Below are 21273 nucleotides of genomic sequence, written 5' to 3'. Positions count from 1 at the left end.
ACATTGTTTCTCTACTCACGTTTCAACGTTTAACCTGTTTTAATACTACCAAATGTACACCAAAAAGCAGTTGCTTAGATATTGTAAATGGACTTCAGAAAGTAATTTCGAGTCCGGTTCACTACGAATTCCATGTTGATAAAACCAGCCCTGGATAATTCAATGTTCATTTATAAATTTACAGCGCAATACTGCAGTAAAACTTACTGCGCTACTACCCACACCCACTTCCTACGTTAATCATCGGCATGGACATGAATACTTACTACGTCAGGCCAAATATCTTCATTAGCATATTAGTCGTCTTCGGACTATGGTTGACTTGCTGCACATGCTTGGCCCCACACACCGTTCCATACAAGCATATGTCTTTCGTGGGCTCGCTGTACAAGCACATCGCATTTGATGCCAATCCGATATTGAAATGGGTAATATTTGTTGGAGCCGCTCTCACTCATGTTGGCGAATCATTGTATTCAATTCACCTCACGAAGCAGAAAGGGATTACAGACCCAGTAGCACGGTGTAAATGGTGCATCTCAACGTTTGTTCTGGGAATATTCTCACTGCGACATTTACTAAAGCTTGACTACAAGAAGGACTGAAGGCTACGGTCTGCTGATTGTGATATGTTACTGTGAATTTGTTAGCATGTGTGTAATGGGTTAATGAGTCTTAATCGCAAGATCATCACCGACGCCCATGTCAATTCAAAATTATTGAGTACAACTTATATGCCAAATGCTTCTCAATTTTTTGCTGCATCTGATTGTGTTAGATTCGACTGTGATAGCTCATATTTTGTCGATGAAACTTGATAAAATGTTTATTTGTGTTTCAAATGAATGGAATTACTAATGTAAGCAAAGTATATGAAGTTAAATAAACATGCAAAAATGTGTTGTATCGCTCACACGCACGTATAACTGCTAATAAAATACGTCAGTAACTGTATAGCCACATCAGGGGTGTCAAACATACGGCGGCCAAATGATTTCGTGCGGCCCGCGGAGCAATTCTGAGTATAATTTGAAAAATGCCTGTATTTTATCCAGCACATTTCGCGAATTTGTAGTAACAAATATTTCTAATAAATATTTCTTCAAGATAGAAAATGTCGAGTATGTTCTATGTTCATAGATCACATTATAACCACCCGACAGCGGAGTTGTGATTTCCAGTCATGGTCAGAAGCAAATCGCTGACACTGACACCCAATTCTGTGAATGCGAAAAAGTGCATATATTGTGTTAAGAGTTGGTAATATTTTTGAAATCATTTGACCGGTGCGGCCCACGAATGATCTGAATATTCGAATCAGGCCCGCAACGTCAGTTGAGTTTGATGACTATGAGCTACATGCTACATTCTGTTATTATCAGCGAAAATAGTGAATCGAATACGAAGCCTTGAGAGGTTGAAGAAATAGATATCGTACAATCAACTAACTTATCTACACATCCGTGAGAATATAAGCGCATAAACTATATTCGTTTGATTTAAATCATGCAAGAGGGTTGGTAAAGCTGAGCGCTGTGCAATGTAAGGACAGAGCCGTCTAATAAATAGGGATACGTTGCTATCAGATTAATCTACTACAACTGAGACGACAACGCAAGCTGTGATCATTTCGTTTGCGGTCAGTATATTTGTGATGTAGCAATGGAGGATCAGTGAAATGTTCAATCAGTGAATGACCGGTTGCTCTCACAAGTAACACTGGCGTATCGTGAATAATCCGAACATGCACAAGATACAGTCCTTTAATCGACACCGTTCACTAGATGACTTGAAATTGACTCGAAAATTTTGCTGCGAGTCATGAGTCAATCCACATTTTTGAAACGCCAAGTCAAGTCATTTTTGCAAAGTGACTCGAGTCAAGTCACACCAATGAATGAATTACCCACAATGAATTACACATTTTCAAGGGATGTAATTGAAATTACAGAATACCAGTATTGGATGTGAATATCCGAACAAATATGCAGGGTACCAGTGCTCAACGAAATCAACTCTCACCTAATTTCGAGCCAAGGTCTATCCTAAAATATATTTAAGTCATGGAATGAAACTGTAATGAGTAAAGTGGATTTGCAAAACCAACTGATTTACGCACCAGTCCAAATTTGGTTGATGAATATTTTTGACACAAAAACACAATTTAACGATTGTAAAGTCCAGTGTCAGGATCAAGTCACTACCTTCGAGTCACAAGTCATTGGACATTTTGACTCGAGTCAAGTCAAGTCAATCGATTTTCGAAGGTGACTCAAGTCAAGTCATTCGTTTTTTGGAGGTGACTCGAGTCAAGTCGAGTCACGAGTCAAGTCGCAATTCAAGTCGAATTAATTTTTTCAAAGTATCAGTGACGATTCAAAGTCAAAAAATTTTGCTAGCTGTGTGAAAGACAAAATAGTCCCATTTATCTTGAAGTCCCATTTATCTTGAATCGAATAACGAATATAAAGTTGAATATACATGCAAGGAGGCGTTGTATCGCTCACGCACATGTAGAAATGCAATTAAAGTACGTGAGTAACTGAATAGCTACAAGCTACAGTCTGTTATTATCAACCGGTAAGATCGAATACAAAGCCTCGAGAAGTTGAAACAAATTGATATGGTACAATACACTACCAATCTACACACGAGAAAATAAACGCATAAACTATATTCACTCGATTTAAATCATACAAGAGAGTTGGTGAAGGTGATCACTGAGCAATGTAAGCTCTGAATCGTCTAAGAAACAGACATGCGTTGCTATTCGATTAATATATTGCCCCGACAACGTAAGCTGTGATCATCAATAGAGGATCAATGAAACGCACAATTAGTGAATGAATGGTTACTCTCACATGTGACAAAGGCATATCATGAAAATGAGAACATACGCAAAATACAGCAGTGATATAATCGACACCGTTTACTTGATGACTTGAAATCGACTCGTAAATTTTGCTCCGAGTCACAAGTCATTTTTGCAAAGTGACTCAAGTCATACGAAAAAGTTGACTCGAGTCATCCCAACACTGGTAAAGTCACATCATAAACAAAGAAATGAAGACAATCCATTGCAACGATAAGATCCAGTATCAAATACCAATTGCGAGTACCAGTATATAATATCTGAATCGTAATATTCCGGAGCATTCTTACGCTGTGATACAAAACAGTAAAGAGTATTAATTTACAGTAACTCGCACAGAAAAAAATCAATTGGAGACGTCGCTTTCCATGCTGATGAATTTACGAAATCTGAAATTGAAGAGTCTCTTCGCGTATTTGTACAATTCTATATCCTGAAAAGAAGTCGATCAGATAAATAAATACAGCAAATCACCAGATTTCGAGCAACGAACCAGATAATTGAGACGCTTTATTTCAACTATGTCCTTGTCAGAAACATTAAAGTCTGTAGCGCGAGTGGAATTGTACTGGATGAAGTTCTTCTTGAACCTGAGCGGAAATGTAAACTCGAACAAAGCCTGCAGCTTCAGTTGCTCTTCCGTAACACCAAAGTAGGACATTCTCTGTACAAAGAATATTACAGCACTGTCATCAATTGCGCGTGAAGGAGCATTATCTTATTGTAAGGTGTACACAATGCAAATTGTGCAAGTTAGAATTAGGGCGGATCACACGCTCTTGTTCGGATTCAAGTTGAGTGTTGTGGTCAATTCTTCGGAGTTCATAATTTGACAACCTCGCAACCAATGATAATTTTATCATCGAGAATAATTTTTTAGATACTTCTGCTGGACGCCGGATCTTAAAAACTCCGCTTGACATAACCAACACAGGTGGTCAGTAACAAAGTACTCAAGTAGTTCAGCTCTACTTGAAGTGCTTGGTCAAATCAATCGAATTTTCGCTACTCCTACTTGATAATATTTTGTGATTTACTGAGTTACTTTTTGCTATTTACAATTTGTCAAGTAGAAGTATTTATTCTTCCAACGAGATAAACAGAGACAGAGAAATTTAGGGCTGTTTTCATGGATTACCACGAACCTAATTTTCACAAAAGTTAAGTACATTCCACAATTTTTGTGCCTCACGCGAAATAGATATAGACCACAAACGTATCGGTCAACATAATTTAGGTAGTGGGCATTGTGGTTCTTTCCACACCGAATTGTCACCCATATGACATGTTTCATCGAGGTGATTATGGCTCAGCAAATCGTAGCACCTAACTATAGGTCCCAGAAATACCAGAACCTGCTTGTACCTTAAGATTTTCTTTCGCACTCTTCAAAATGCCTTGCTCCATTTTTAAAACCTGTTGCGGTGTGAGGCTGTCGTTCACCCATCGATCGTAACATTGAACCAGACGCAAATCTGCCAGCATTCTGGTCTGCCGGTTGGCTGCCATGTTGTGCGGGCAGGACATGAATTCCCGCAGTGAAACTCCACGCCAATCTAGACCTGCGTGGAAACGTGAAAAATGACATCCAAATTACTGACCGGCAGAGGTGGTCAAAGTAGTCAATAAAGCTACTCAAGTAGAGGTAAAAGTAGTCCTTTTAAAAGCAGCCTAAAACTACTTGAAGTAGAATTGGCTGACTTTAAGGATTGGCGGGGGAGGGATATTAGGGTTGTGGGAGTAGGGATATTAGGGTTAGGGGTATATTAGGGTTGTGGGAGGGGGATATTAGGGTTGCCGGAGGGAGGAAATTAGGGTTGAGGAGGGCGGATATTAGGGTTGGAGGGGGAGGGATATTAGGGTTTGGGGTATATTTGGGTTGTGCGAGGGTGATATTAGGGTTGCCGGAGTGGGGATATTAGAGTTGGGGAGGGGAGATATTAGGGTTGGCGGGGGAGGGATATTAGGGTTGGGGGAGGGGGGATATTAGGGTTGGGGAGGGGGGGTACGACGAGGAGCTTCGATTGAGAAGAAATCCCGAAGAAATGTCAATTTTCAATTTATTTACACGATATCGATGCACTCTTTTGTTCTTTGAGGCCTGCACTTACGTTGTCGGGACCTGCCGTGAAAATTATTTTCGAATTGGTTTGTAGCGTCTTGCAAATATACTTCTGTGGGACAAAGCAAAGTAACAATTCTGTGAATCTTCTGTGAATCTTTACTAATATTTCTATTGGGCCATCTTCAAAGGGTCTGGATGAGGTAAACCAGTGAAAGCGACGTCTACGATTACGAAGTAGGTAGTTTGACGAAATAACGAGGAAAGTGTCTAGTTGTCATGACAAAATCGTCCATGCGTGTCTGGTTCAAGAAGAAAAAAATCTGACAACGCAACTTTGCAAAATGACGCCTAGAAATCCATAGCCTACTTAACTGAGCAGCGAGAATTGGCGCGCACTCAAAGTTGAGTTTCGATCACATTTGAGCATTAGTTACTTTGTTATAGTTTTGGAGAAAAATTGTTTGCAAAAATCCATTCCTCCTGTGATATGCCTAACCGCTATTCCAGAATAACTGCGGATTTTCAAGACACGACTGCGTATTTCAAGAAATTTAGCTACAGAATTCACTTTGAAAAATTAAAGCCTTCTTAATTTATACAGAAATAGTAGGCTATTATGTTATTTTCAAGAATGGTCCTTTTGTTGCTGTTTATCACTAGCCTACAGTTGATATTTGCACAGGACTGATGACGGTTGCACGATAATAGGACTGACGTTGAACTAAAACTTTGGGGGTCCGTGACGGTTGAAAGGGGGTCCGCAAAGACAAAAAGGTTGATAACCACTGGCATAGACTGTCAAAAGCTGCAAATTGAGCTATGCGAAAAGTGCAGAGCTTGATTCATATTGATGCATTACGATCCCAGGAGATATAAATTTTCTACACCATAAGCATTCATCCGTATCATGGGTTGAAAATGATGGTACTGATATGGGAATGCGATCCTCCTGTTTACTCGAGCATCCCGATTTATAAAATATCATGGTAATGCGCTCTCCCCCATATTATAAGGCCCGTAGTTTGGTCGAAGAGCAATACGAAGAAGTAGTGTCTGATACTGTGTTAACACTTTGCTGGATTATTAAACGTTAACAAAAAATATGGGTGATCGTAAAAATGTCATTTTTCGGAAAATAGAGGCATTACTACACTTTGCTGTATATTCTCCAGACAAAAGAACTGAAACTAATTAGAACTCAAAGTATGATGATATTGCTTGGGAATTGGAAGAGAAATATAAATACTACTTCTAAAAAGCGGAAAATTTAATTCATGTCTTTTCTCCAGAAAGTTTCAACAGTGGTGTGCTAAAACAGGTGTAAATCTGAGAAAAAGTCAGAGTCCACTTTTCGAGACTAGGACATGTCATGGGCTGCTAGATCACGATATGCTAGATAAATGCTAGATTGCAAAATGGTAGTCTCAAACGCTATGATGGGCCATATTTACTGTGATGAAATATTTCATATGGGTGACAATGCGATGTGAACGGAACCACATTATATTCACCAATAAGTTCAAGAAATCGTATTAGGCTACTAGCTTTACTCAACTTTTACGAAAATTAAATGTTAATACTCCGTGTAAACAGCCCCGAAATTCCTCAGGCAATCTTTCTGATTGGAGGATTAAACTACTTCTATTTGACAAACTGAAAAGAGCAAAAATTAAGTAAGTAGATCACAAAATATCACGAAGTAGAAGTAGCTGGAAAGGATATCTACTTGAGTAAGTAGCGGTAAACTACTTGAGTACTTCAAAAAAGTAGAAGTACTTCGTTACTGACCACCTCTGCCGACTGGCCATTTCATTCTACTAGCACAGTGGTTTTCAACCTTGGGTCACGAAGGTGCTGACCATATATTTCAGTAGTCAGTGGAAGATTTTCAAACAGGGAATTGGGCCGCAACCATAAAAAGGATCGGAACCGCTGTATTAGAATCAGTACCGATCAGAAACAGCGTAACTCTGCATTTTCAGGTACTCACACCATTTCTTTATTCGCAACACCCGAGTTTTTTCCTAGGCTACTTCAATTTCTGCATCTATTTCTACAGGCCTTTTCCCTCTTTATGAAATTTCTTCGAGTGGACTCATATATGGTAGTTGTGAAGGGATCAGATTCAAAGGAAAAGTACATATTTGCAGACAGGTCCCAATCAGACAGGATGGTGCATTTACTGCATCATGTTATTGATTATATGATTACTTCTAAAACACGATATTACAAGTATAGCAAAACCTCTCTAAGTAATCGATTACCGGTACATTGAAAATGCAATCACGATTGTATATATTGTATTTCCATGAAATTTAGCCTAACCTATATTTGTAAACAATAGGAAATAACGATTGTAATTTGTCGCCTTCTCTACCAATTTTTGTCCTAGCTGGGGCTAGATGTAATCAGTAACAATAGACTCAATAGTCTGCTACTTAAAGTGATTCGAACTAATTCCACATCTACTTCGGTTAAGTTTTATTACGAAAAAGTTTTGTAAAGTAGAAGTAGAATATACTTGCTTCACTTTTTACGAGTGATATTGCCATAGCAATTGGGGTAAATCGACCAAACCTTCTGTTTTGAAAATACTTTTTGATATTTTCTACTTCCACTAGTAGTAGAAAATAGTTTTGAGACAAATGAACACAAAATCAATAATGTTTCTCGAGACCTTGTAACAAAACATAACATACTTCTAACAGCACTCCAAGAAATACGGAAATTGTAACTCGCCGTTACGAACAATACAATTGTGATATTGGCAACTTATATCAGCGACCACTGAGTTGCAATAATTTGATATAAAATTTGAAGAGTATAAAAGACTTTACCTGGAAAGCATAACCAAGTCACCCTGAATCACACAAAGCGCGAAGAAAGTTTTTAAGTAGACTTATAATCTTTCAAAAATTTAGGACCGTAGAGGATTGTAGACAGCCGCTTAAGCTTGTGATGTAATAATGAGCAATGAGCTCTGCAAATATATCATCTTTACTGTTAATTATTGCATTATCCCTTGCTCTGTTCATGTTTCGTCATGGTAGAACAAAAAGCTTGTGTACTTGGCCTCTTACAAAGCAATTGATTATATGCGCTAAACCAGGGGTCTCAAACATGCAGCCCATGAGAATATTCTGTGCGGCCGGCGTTGAAAGCGAGTACATACACAATTGTGTACGCAGCATTATTTTTTCATGCTGCAATTGCTGCAATAGTAAATCACATTTTCATGGTGGGTGTGGAATGTCAGGGTAAATTAGGCCTACTTGGAAAGACATTTAATACCCCTATTATTGATGTGTGGCCCGCGGCGTCATCAAACACTAGGAAATTGGCCCATGAGCACATTTAAGTTTGAGACCATTGCGCTAAAAAATCATTACGATTAATTTGAAATTACCGATTCCGATTACAAATCACGACTACCTAATGCCAGATCACAACGTACCTTTATAACACCACGGGATGTCATACCCTCGGTGATTGCACGAATATTTTGTTGTTCTCCATGTAGCGCCTCTTACTACGTGGCAATATTCGCTCACGTATCTGTCAATGGGATTACGCAGTATTGTGACGTAGAAATACCTGCAATTGTATGGCACGTTTCGTTGGATTGGTATTGACAATGTAATTCATCAATAAAGTGCCACTATGATTGTAAGTAGAAAAACAACCCAGCACTTAATCTAATGATTTGAAGACAGCGGGAAAATATATCCGTAATTGATTGGCTTCTAGAATGACATCAGGCCATGACTATAACCCCTGCAAGTGACGAGTGAGTGAGCCAAGCAAGTGACGAGTGATATTCTATACTGGTGAGAGGACGCACATCTTTTCAAAATCAGAGTCAGGTATCAATTGTAATGATTCGAGCCACGTAGTGAGGGTCGAATTTTTAGGGAGGCGGAAATATACGCTTTCACACTAAGAGAAATAGATACCACCAAAAATATTGTACTTTATATTTTATATATATTTTATTATACAGCAACCTTCACAATGGTCTCTAAGCACTACAAAATAGTCGGATACAGACATTAGTGTTGGGATGACTCGAGTACCACCTTTTTCGTATTTACATGACTTGCTTCGAGTCACTTTGAAAAAATGACTCGACTTGACTCGTGACTCGGAGCAAAATTTACGAGTCAATTTCAAGTCAACAAGTAATGGGCGTCGATAAAAATCTCTATCTTTCATATGTTCGAGAGCGACCAATTTCAATCATTTATTGATTTTGCGTTTTACTGAACCTCTATTGTTCTATCGCAAACTAATTGACCGCTAACGAAGTTGTTGGAGCTTACAGTGTACATTGTTGATAACTAGTAGTAAAGCAATATAATAGCGAAGTATCCATCTATGTTCTATAGACTGGTCAGTCGCCACTGGTGCCCGGTGCTCACCTTAACCATCATCTAATATGATTTAAATTGAATTTAAATATAGTTTATATTACTCGTCAACCATTGGCGTAGGCATAAACTGTATCCCGTTGATATGTAATTGGGTAGTGCATCATATTAATTCGTTTCAACTCAGGTTTCATATTCTATTGTCTATGTGGCAGATAATATTAGACGTAGGATATACAATTACATACATAGTTTAGCGATTCTTAATACGAATGCGCGAGCTATATGACACCTTCTTGCATGTCTATTTATTCCTATATTCGGTCCTCGACTTAAAATAAATGGCGAATGCAATGACTTTTCATACCTAGTACTTCGAAAAGACAACATGACTCGTGACTCGAAACTTTTTTATTTGATACGCACTGTTGTCCAAGGGAAGCCCAGTGAGTTGGTGAGTGCGCGCAGACTTGTGAAAAATTAGAGGGAACACTGCTCGAGTCACCTCCAAAAATCCTTCGACTTGACTTGACTCAAATCAAAATTTTCAATGACTCGAGATGACTTGTGACTCGAAGGTAGTGACTTGATCCCAGCACTGACAGATATACGAAATTATTTTGGGTGACATAGAATTTTCCCTGTGGCAGCAAAAAAGATACATACTTGAACTTTTCAGTTTGAGAACCACTGTGCTTGGCGCTCAGCATGCACGGATAGCATGAAGAAAAAAACGAGGGTGCAAACTGCAAACTAGGTGACTTTACGGTCGCATCGCATCTCAGTCGTCAAAGCATCTCGATGGTGCAGCCGAAAAATAATATTATATCTATCTCTTTTCCTTATATCGCGATCTTGTGGCGTATTGATTTGATAAAAAATCGAATAAAATGATGATGATCATCATAACCCCCATCAGGTCTGGAGTGATAACAGGCAAACAATGAACGTATTTTCTCACTTTCTCCGATGCACCGTTCTCTGGTGTCCATTCAGTTTCTTGTCTACACATTCGTTCAATTCGGTCCAACCAGAATGAACTCCACATATCCAACCTAAACGAAGAAGTCTGCTGAACGCTTATATTTTGATGATGTGAAAAGTTACAAGAATAAACTGCCGGACCCATTGTGATTTGGGTACTATTTATTAAAATTAGAATGAATACTGAAATGAATTTGCACGACTTCAATAGAACCGTATATTTCCGAGGCACTTTGGGCTATTGATATCTGACGGACACTAACACGAAACCAATTGCGAGAGCGCTAATGGACTGAGGCGATCAATCATTGATCATAGTAGTCAATAAAGTAGAAGCAGTGCTTTTCCAGGCAGCCCATAACTACTGCAAGTAGAAGTAGAATTTGCTGACTTTGAAACCAACTTAAGTAAATAGGTTTGAAAGGCACCCATAAATACGCTCCCATGGGCGGTCAAAACCTGGAAACTGACATATGCGGACGGTGCACAGTGAAAAGTTTGTCTTGCTACCTTCCAAGAGATATATATTTTTACCAGCATTTCCCCTTCAGAAAATGTCATGGTATGGTTTCGCATTGTAAGGCCAGTGGTTAAGACTATGAGCGATACAGTTAAGTTGTAAAGTAACAACCCTTTGCGAGATTAGGCATGTAACAGAAGATGCGGTATATCGTAGAAATACATTTACAGTAAATTTTACTTCCAGATAATAGGCTACACCAGGGGTGTCAAACTCAACTGACATGGCGGGCCGGATTCAACACTTCAAATCACTAGCGGACCGCACAAAAATTCCAAAATATCTCAAAATCCATGCTCTTGTTATTCATTTGAATGCTTCATTAACCAGCCTCTATACCAGCGGTTCTCAACCTTTTTTTAGACACGCCCCCCTTTTTGTTAGTGAAAAATTTCGCACCCCCCTTAACGTCATATCACAAAATCCAACTGGGATGCTAGCAACCGCAACAGATTGTTTGGTGGTATGGTCGGTTATAAATATTAATGAGAGAATAAAAAAATATGAAATTGGGTCTATATAGAGAGAAACACGCGTGCATTGGAGGTAAATCACGCGGAGCGTGAAGAATTATTTCAGGTGACCGCTTCTTCGCGCCCCCCTTCAGATGTTTTATGCCGCCCCCCAGGTTGAGAACCCCTGCTCTATATACAATAGTATATTACATTATATTACAGATCATAGGTGTTTTATTCTAGCTGCACCTTTATTTGCAAACATTGGAATTGGCAATAATAATTGGGCGGCTGAATACAGTTATAAACCAATCAAACGGTGGCTCTAACGATGATACAGGCTGGCATATTTCGATGCTACCTTTGTTTTTTGGTATATTGGCATTAACCAAGAGTATGCATTGTGAGCAATGCACTGTAAACGTGGACGTTGGAATTTGCTTCATATTATTATATCGCCAGTCGGGTTTCTCTCATGGCTGTGGAGGCCTCTATTATATTCTCCATGTAGCCTGCATGCGGTTTCGCATTGGCATTTAAGCTTATGCTGTGAATAATTAGTTTTTGGTCAGTGAAATGAATTAGCACTTTCTTGCCTTCTCGGAATTGGCTGTCAATGTCAGTGACCCGCTCCTAATGGTGACTAGAAACCACAACACCGCAGTGCGGTGGTTATAATGCGGCCTATAAACATACTCGACATGTGCTGTCTTGAGGGAGTATTTATTGGAAGTATTTTTTACTCAAAATCTCAACATTTGTTAGAAATGTGCTGGATAATAAGCATTTTTTCAATCTACTCAGAAACGTTCCGCGGGCCGTATGTTTGACACCCCAGGGCTACATTAAAGACCTGAAATGATAGAAATACTTATGCTATGTATAAAAAGACTTACATATACAATATTCAAAACACGGCAATAACATTTCTTGTCTTTTGGGCTAAAAGCGTTAGCAGTGGTCGGACTAGTCACATGCTGATAGATTACGCTACCTATAATGTCAAACGTTTTGCTGAGCCCTGTTTATATAGTGATGGAATTGTCGCTCGGGCGACTATGCGGCCCGAAACTGCGCACATGAACTGTTACGTAAGCTGTATTGAGCGAGACTTTCGTGGAAACATATTGGTTACCGTACTCCATATAGAGTTTGACGAAGCTCGGCAAAAATGTCTTCGAATTGCTCTCTTAATGGAAGAATAAATACTTCTACTTGACAAACTGTAAATAGAGAAAAGTAAGTGAGTCACAAAATATGACGTGTAGTAGACGTAGTAAAAAATTAGATTTGCTTGAGTATAAGTACTGAAAGTAGAGGGAAACTATACTTGAGTACTTCGAAAAAAACTACTTTGTTACATACCACACAGTGTTGGGATGACTCGAGTCACCTTTTTCGTATGACTTCACTTGACTTGACTAGAGTCACTTTGATAAAATGATCTCACTCGACTCGGCTCATCAGAGTGGATTGACTCGTGACTCGGAGCAAAATTTACGAGTCAATTTCAAGTCATCAAGAAGGCCTAATCGGTGTCGATAAAATCTACTGTATCTTGCATATGTTCGGATTGTTCGCGAAACGCTGGTATGGCCCGTGAGAGAGACCAACCATTCAATGACCGCGCGTTTTACTGAGACTCCATTGTTCTCTCACAAATAAATTGACCACAAACAAAGTGATCGAAGCTTACGCTCAGTAGTAAAGCAATTTAATGAAAAAATAGCTATTTCTGTTCTCTGTCCTTACCTTAACTAAACCTCCTGTTTTATTGAATTTGAATTCGAATATAGTTTATATGCTCCTCAACCATTGGCGCAGGCTGGAATTGTATCATATCAATATGTAAATGGGTAATGTGTTGCATCTTATCAATTCGTTTCTCTTCTCTCTAATTTGACTGGTAACTATAAGAGGAGGTTGTGCAATTACTTTCGCAGTTTAACAGTTCTACGCATATGTGAGCGATACAGTGCCTTCTTCGGTGTATATTCAACTCTATCTGTTCTTTCATCGGTTCAGAATCAATGGCCAGACAATCTGTATCTCAGACAGCTAGCAAAATGTAATGACCTCAAAATGTAATCATGCCTCACGAAAAGGCAACTTGACTTGAATTGTGACTCGACTCGTGACTTGGCTTGACTCGAGTCACCTCCAAAGATGAAGTGACTTGACTTGACTCGAGTCACCTTCGAAAATCGATTGACTTGACTTGACTCGAGTTAAAATGTACAATGACTCGTGACGTCGAAATACAAGCAATTACTACTAAATAAATACAGTCCATCCTCAAGATTACCGGACCACGACTGACCTATCGATCTCGCTTCCCATGACATGCCGCCCTATTTCTTGTCGCATTCTTTTTCTATACTATCTTCTTTACCTTCATTCAGTGTGCATGCCTCCTCTTTACATCGCCTAGGCCAAGGTGGGTGTCAGATTCCATAGACTACTCCTTGTCGCTTCGACATCTTCCTGTCTTTTCATTGTATCGCATTTTTGTGGTGTATTGAACTGATAAAATTGCTAATAAACCAATAATGATGATGATGATGACTCTAAGGTAGTGACTTGATCCCAACACTGTCACCACATCCGCGAAAGTCGTCGACAACCTGTCAGCTGACGATGGTCTCAAGCAGGGTAGCAATGACTCGAGTCATAACTTGACTCAAGTTCGACTAGAGTGGCGATTTTTGGTGACTCGACTCGAGTCATTTTCTTAAAATGCGGACTTAAGTCATTTTGTGTTATGACTCGCCTTGTACTCGAGTCATATAGTACGCGTGACTCGACCAAGTCATATGACTCGAGATCAGGACAGCCAAGACAGGCATTTCACTGGAACTTCGAAGAACATTTAAGTAGCCCTACCACATAATTGGTTTTTCGTCTGTATCAGTACTGACAAAATTACAAAATATGGCCAGAAACTGTGGAAGGTGAGAAAAATTTGTAAATTATGAATGCGAAGCATTCGATATCACCGAGCAGAGTTGTAAAAAATGGGTTTCACATGACATTAACTCGGAACTGAGTAGTCAACACAATGACTTGGACTCGGACGCGAGTCACAACACTATGACTCAGACTCGACACTCTACTCCGTGACTTGGACTTGGACTTGACTCGGTGGTGAATTGAAAATGATTCGATTCGACTCGAGTCAAAACTATAGAAGTATGATTGACCTGTGACTCGGAGCCTGAGACTTGGTTACAACCCTGACCTTTGCTTAATCAAGCAATAATACGAAGTCACAATTCCATTTTATGACATTGCTGAAGGGTCACAGGATTTGGCCTAATTCAGGTTCACTTCGCCGTAAAAATTGGAGTGTTTAGCTGGGAAGGGAAGGCTTAGAGCTACTGACAGGACTTTTCACAACATACCTGTTGAATATTCACTGACCAGCCATGTCTCTGTTTCAGAATTGGGACGCAAGCAATTTCGCCTCTTCCGATTCTCCAAGATGTCGCATTCTTTCTCGAGTATGAGATCGCTTACAAGGTGGTGACCAAAGGACGATCCGCCAGTCTTCTGGATATGTAGGAAAACCATCACGTCGGAACCGTCGATGTCGAATTGCACGGGTCCAAATGTATCGTCGGCAAATTCATTAGTATCTATAAGACGAGAAATATAACTGTGAAAATCATAGCATTTTTAAAGGAAATGTTGAAATCATATGCGTTAAAAGTCATAGACCATTCCTATCTTCATTCGCAACATCGTTGGGATATATTTTTCAGCTGAACAAGTCACACACAATGTACAATGCGATAAGACACGACGTTCGTGATGGACTTTGAATATTCAATTTGATGAATATTATTCTGGATATTCCACAGTGGATTCATCGTAATGCCAGCGAAGCCTAAAGGTTGTACAATACAGTGTGTACTGTAAAATCTACCTGCTGGTAGTCAACGTGAAAGTACCAATAGCTTCACATAAGAATGATTGGTCATCAGATCGTAACTGGAGCAGTTACCGGCTAATAATAGTGGCACGGGGCATATCTTAGGCTCAGAGTGGCAGTTTAACAGCTATTGCAAATTTGCAATGCGTATTGCGTATGCAACTAGAAATTTGCGTGTTCCATGACCATCACGATGTCCTTTTATGACGAAGCCATTACCATCAATGTGTGCATCATTGCATTTTTACTGCAACTGAGCAGGGAAGTCGGAAACATCAGCTTTCAGGTAGGTTTAGATACATGAGGACGACGAAAAGTGAAACGTTAATTCTCCCACGAGCGACGAGCCTGACTTTCGATACCAATTTCCACAGTCACGCTATCACGTAGGCCTATATGCGAATAGCTATCGATACAGTCGAAGTGCGACAAGAGTAGACTAGTAGACATATTACTCATCCACACCATTATCCAATATATCATTCATAATATCACATCTGCAAGTTATTAAATTTATTATTTACAGTAATTTATCCAATTTGTAATTCCAAAAAAATTATCATCCTCTTCTGTGATGACTAGTGACATCACAATTGAGAATTGATTACGATTCATGACATACCCGTACGGGAACTTTACCTCATTAGGTTACCATATTTTGAGATCCGGAAAAGTAGACACTTTTTCAAGATCACAAAATCTCTAATATTGGGCGAGAAACGTGTAATTTGAAAATATTTGTGGGATATACTGTAATGTTGACTAGAAAAGGTCATTTTTACAATTCGATTCCCAAAAGGTCCGCTCAAACGTCCAGTTTCCCGCTTTCGCATCAATGACGTTTTTTACTTGTGCCTGTATAATCGCCTGCCTGCCAAAGCTATAAAGGAGGACGTACGGTAACCTTACGCATTACAATTGGTTTTTTCTACGAGATTTTTAGTGTCGAGGTACTGCTGCAATGTTTTAAAATCTGCAGTAGGCCTATATGCCTATAATCCATCATTACCAATGTCATGTGGTCGAATTTAGTTCTGTAGTGGTGGTGACTGGGCGCGGGTTACCATACGTCCTGTTTTAAGAGAATTTATCATATCTTGTTTTACTTTTTTGAACGTGCCTCAGATGACGCCTAAATGTTATATTTTTTTGGAATTTGTACGCTTTTTTGAAACTTTAGGATAAATGTACGTTGAAATTGGACAGAAATATAGGAAATCAGCGCTGAAATAACGGTTATAGGCGGCTTTTTCGGGACTTGAGCAAGAAGGTGACCTTTTTTCTTTAGTCAACCAACCATAAACTCAGAAAAAATGTACCATTTTTTACGGATTTTCCTCCAGTATGGTAAGTCTGAAAATTTTGAAAAAGTGTCCTCCTTTCAGATTTCCAAAATAAGGTAACCCTTGTGGCACTATTATAGAACCGCAGCGTCTGTCACGAGTAGGGCTGGGCACAATGATTCGAGTACTCGAATCTGAATCGAGTATTAATTTTTATGATTCGAGTCGAGTAGTAAAAGATGATTTTTTCGAGTAGTGAAATCATACGCTTCTCACCACTGAAAGTTAATTTATGAACGAGAATTATAGTTTCGATACTAATTTTCACTGTTGAAGCCTTGAAACCTTGAATGGCGGTATCGTAGCTATCGAAAGATATGGCACAAAGCTACCAAGGTTACTTGACGTAGCACATTTCCGAAGTCATGATTATCCCACAACATTGTCACCAAGTGGAATGAAATCGGCATGGTCGAAAAAATACCCAAGTACCTTTTATGAGATGGATAACTGGCATTATATTCATTGTGATGGCATAAACAGTACATATTTGAACTTTGACGTGTTACATTCTGTTATGACGTCATAATGAGTGATACTCGATTACTCGACTCGACTCGAAGCATATTACGTGATTCTGAATCGAATCACTCAGGTACTCGATTTTGCCCAGCCCTAGTCACGAGTATGACTATACGCAGAATTTAAATGAATTCAAACACGCTCATCAGATTTATATACTGTTCGTTGAAATTTGCGCCGAATGCCATGATTTTTTAGGCCGAGATTGACCAGAAAATTTAGCCGATACATGCCGAACGAAATTGCGGGCATGCCGTTGCCAGAATAATTAGCCTACCGGGATGCCCGCACATCCTAATTCGGCGGTTCTAATTTTTATTCATATTTGACAAATTCTGCACATCCCAGAAACAAATATAGTTCGATAAAATTACAGTTAGGCCAAATCAATCATTCTCGAATCTTTCTTACCTGGGACCATCGCGATGGATACACGGGCTGTCACGTTTAAATAATACGCCGTCATCAATAAGCCTGTCGCAGCGACCCCGATGAAGGTTGTGTGTAGTTTGCGTAGCCTACTTGAAAGCATCTTGTCCTTGCCATACTATACCCAGAGGTGGTCAAAGTATAGTTAAGAAAGCTACTCAAGTAGAAGTAGAAGTAGCGACGAAAAAAATCTACTCAAGTACGAGTAGAAGTACTTCTTCCATAAGCAACCTAAAACTACTTGAAGTAGAAGTAGAATTGACTGGCTTGAAATCTACTCAAGTAAGTAAGTAGTTGTGAAAACGATCGAAATTCGTTCACATGGACTGTAAAAAGGTGCAAATTGAGCTATGCAAGAGGTGCCGAACTTGATTCATATTGATGCGTACCAGGAGGTATCCAATTTTCGACAGAATAAGCATTCGTCCGCATCATGGGATGAAAATTATGGTATTGATATGGAAATGCGATACTAATATTCTGTTTACTCGAACACCACGTTTTTGCAAATATCATGGTATGGCGCCCTCCCCCATATTATAAGCCTTGTAGTTCAGTCGAAGAGCAATACGGAGAAGCTGTATATGATACGGTGTAAACGCTTTGCGCGATTAGTAAACGTTAATAAAAATATTCTGGATCGTAAAAAATGCCATATTGTGTATTTCCGGAAATTAATGGCATTACTATACTTGCTTTTATACTTGAACATGTGTGTTATCCAGACAAAAAAAATGATATTAATTATTAGAACTCAAACTATATGATACTTGGAGTTGAAAGTCAAATATAAATACTACTTCTAAAAGCGGAACATGTATTTCATGTCTTTAGTCCAGAAAGTTGCGAAGGTTGGTATGCGCTGATAGCTCTAAAACTGAAAATAAGTCAGAGTCTTTTCCAGATTAGGACACGCCATGGACTGCTAGATTATGATATGATAAGTAAATACTAGATTGCGAAACATTAATTTACAAACGTTATGATGAGCCATAATATTTTATACGGTGATGAAATATTTGATATGGCGAAGGGCGACAATGCGATGTGAACGGAACCACGCCAACCCGCTACCTAAATTATATTCACCGATACTATTATGAAATCTACTCCGTATTCACTGCGCGCGAAGCGCGACGAAAATTCTGGGCTTTACTCCAATTTTATGTTGATGCTCCGTGAAAACAGTCCCGAAATTCTTCAGGTTATCTTCCCGTTTGGAGGATTAAACTACTTCTACTTGACAAACTGAAAATAGCGAAAAGTAAGTAACTAGATCGCAAAATATTACGAAGTAGAAGTAGCGAATATCAGATCTACTTGAGTAAGTACCAGAAGTAGAGGGAAACTACTTGAGTACTTCAAAAAAGTAGAAATACTTCGTTACTGACAACCTCTGACTATACCATACCATTTGATATCGTAATTGATCCTGACGGATTGTAGAACCATACCGGGTACTGAGAACAGGCTTTCGATTAGTCTTGACCGACCAATAGAATATCGGAATTTGAGCCGATTCCAATAACCAGCAGCAAGTTCACCCAAGGTTACCTATTATTCTACTTATACATAGTTTTCATGCAAAACTAGGCCTTGCCTATAGCCTTTGAAATCATGCTTACTTCAGTAGAAATTCACATGGATTACTTCTATTAAGTACCAACGACCATTACTTTGACCAATTCTGCCCGTAAGCTATTTGTAATATATCGATATTCCCAGTCTCGCATTACAATCCTTAGACTCCCTATACCACCATGCTGTGACGTCACGTGAATAGTCCATAATATTATACTTCTAATGGCCGATACCGACATTTCTTTCTTTCAGATATTCATTACATCGATATTATCGGCTCTAGTCTTCAATATGCTCGGTTGGGATTCAGTTTCAGAATATTTTAATGGTGATGTCAAACTCAAATTGGATCGCTCGCCGTGTACGATTTCGCGTCACAGAATAAGATGGGTTGTTGAATAGTCGCAACTAACTTGGATAGAACTGATCAAACGGCTTTGTGAGGGCAGGGATCTTTTGAGTCCGGAGTTATATTGAAGTCCAACTACCGTTTAGTTGTATCAAAGTCTTGCTGCTGTATCGGATCGTGTTACATGGTGTCAGTAATTGCGCTACATTTTGCCCAGAATCCTTGATGTTGCCTAATATGAGCAGTGCATTAGGCAGCAAGAAATGAACCAGGGACAGGTTGGATTGTTCAGTCTTCAGTGGAATTATGTTGCATTTACAAATTGAGCAACAATCAGTAATATGCCACATTAAAATTAAAAGTTATCCTCTGCAGTCACGTCTGCCATATTCCTGTAACAAACAAACATTTATTTCCACACGTCAGAATTTATACCTGCCTTCTTAGTCGATCTTGACATTACAAGTAGTATGATGTATATCTCAAATTACATCTGCAGTAGCTGTACAAACTAACTGAGTATATGGCTTGTACAATGCACAGTTACAACCAACTGTGCTCTTCAATTTTAAACACGAACTTAGCCATATTTTCTCAGTCATTTCATAGGTCTTTTTTGTATTTAGCATGATTTATGACGCATGCCTGAATGTAAGAAATGTTTCCGACAATTCGATCAATTCTGATTGATCAACATGATCATGGTGTCATGGAATTTCGGATGTATCTTCTGGTAGGTAACATTAATTGGAGGTGTTAAAATAAAATGGTGACTCTGCAGTGTCAAATGGACAAAATTAAAATTTCTTATGTAGGCTGATTGATGTCGGGGGCACATTTGGAATAGCATAATCACAGCAACACCGTGAAATATTGCCTAAAATTAATATTAGTATTTGTTTTGCTGCATAGATGTGAAATTACTATACACTAATGACCAGGACTGTAATTGCCGCACCCCAAACCCCCCAATTGGGGGGGTCGAGCTCGAAGGGGGCCCATAATTATTTCGCGAATTAGCATAAATTATATAGTATTTTTCAAAAACTTATGCAAGTTTTTCAAAATTTTTCGCACTGCGCGCGATTTCAAGATGCCAAGTTTCTTAATTATTTGGTACTCTCTCCAAGACAAAATACGCAAGATTTATCGAAATGGACATATCGGTGAGACATGTAACATGCGACTCCAAGAAGTGTGCCAGAACGATCGGCAGCGAGAAAACCTGGGCCAAAAGGACTGCCCTTACGCTGACCGAAAACTTCGTTATATATGCAAAATACATATAGGTTTAATTGTCCAGAAGCGCCTAAATGACGGGCGCCGAATGTTCCTGTCTTGGCAAGAAAAAATTATATGCCTGTGAAGAAATACCAATTTGAAATCGTGTGCGTCGTTAGTTTAGTAGGCTACGTTTGGGCGATTCTGTATTTTTTGATATAACAGACAGTAGATCACGAAATAACATCATGAAACGAAGTCATACCAACAGGTCCGCCCGCCCGAATATGTTCAATTATTATTTACGGGCCCTACATGCAGTTTCTAAGCCACCTCATTCAGCTCTACCGGTAAATCTGATAACGTGAGCAAAGAGGACAAGAAATTGATAGCAATATATATGCAATTCCCGATATTATTGACCGATTTCATCATGAATTATCGAAAATTTCCGCGCCGACTCCCTAAACTGTGGCACTTATTTCGTAACAAAAGCGAACAACGTGATGTGGGGGGGTCGGTTCATCACCCTATGGGATCCCAAGACACAAGTTATATTGGGGGGTGGGGGCTGGCCAAGTGCTGTTTCGTTCCTGCGAACGGGTATACGCCCGGAGATGTTTAATTCACACCT

General features: G+C 39.2%; 1 protein-coding gene across 1 annotated transcript; it reads right to left on the bottom strand.

Annotated features, from left to right (window-relative positions):
- Positions 1 to 1628: 1628 nt before the first annotated feature.
- Positions 1629 to 21083, bottom strand: LOC145456472 (heparan-sulfate 6-O-sulfotransferase 1-B-like). Its single transcript, XM_080334588.1, has 7 exons — positions 17471 to 21083; positions 14665 to 14898; positions 10266 to 10359; positions 8392 to 8531; positions 4238 to 4434; positions 3366 to 3536; positions 1629 to 3305 (listed from the first exon to the last, which is right to left on the bottom strand). The coding sequence occupies exons 1-7, from the start codon at positions 17589 to 17591 to the stop codon at positions 3219 to 3221; spliced, it is 1044 nt and encodes a 347-aa protein (XP_080190714.1). The 5' UTR covers positions 17592 to 21083; the 3' UTR covers positions 1629 to 3218.
- Positions 21084 to 21273: the final 190 nt, after the last annotated feature.

Source organism: Botryllus schlosseri, chromosome 14, assembly GCF_051294905.1.
Source record: "Botryllus schlosseri isolate E-star chromosome 14, Bs_hap1, whole genome shotgun sequence".
NCBI classification, from domain to species: domain Eukaryota; kingdom Metazoa; phylum Chordata; class Ascidiacea; order Stolidobranchia; family Styelidae; genus Botryllus; species Botryllus schlosseri.
Note: the sequence above shows the minus strand (reverse complement) of the source record. Positions and strands in the feature narration are given on the sequence as shown.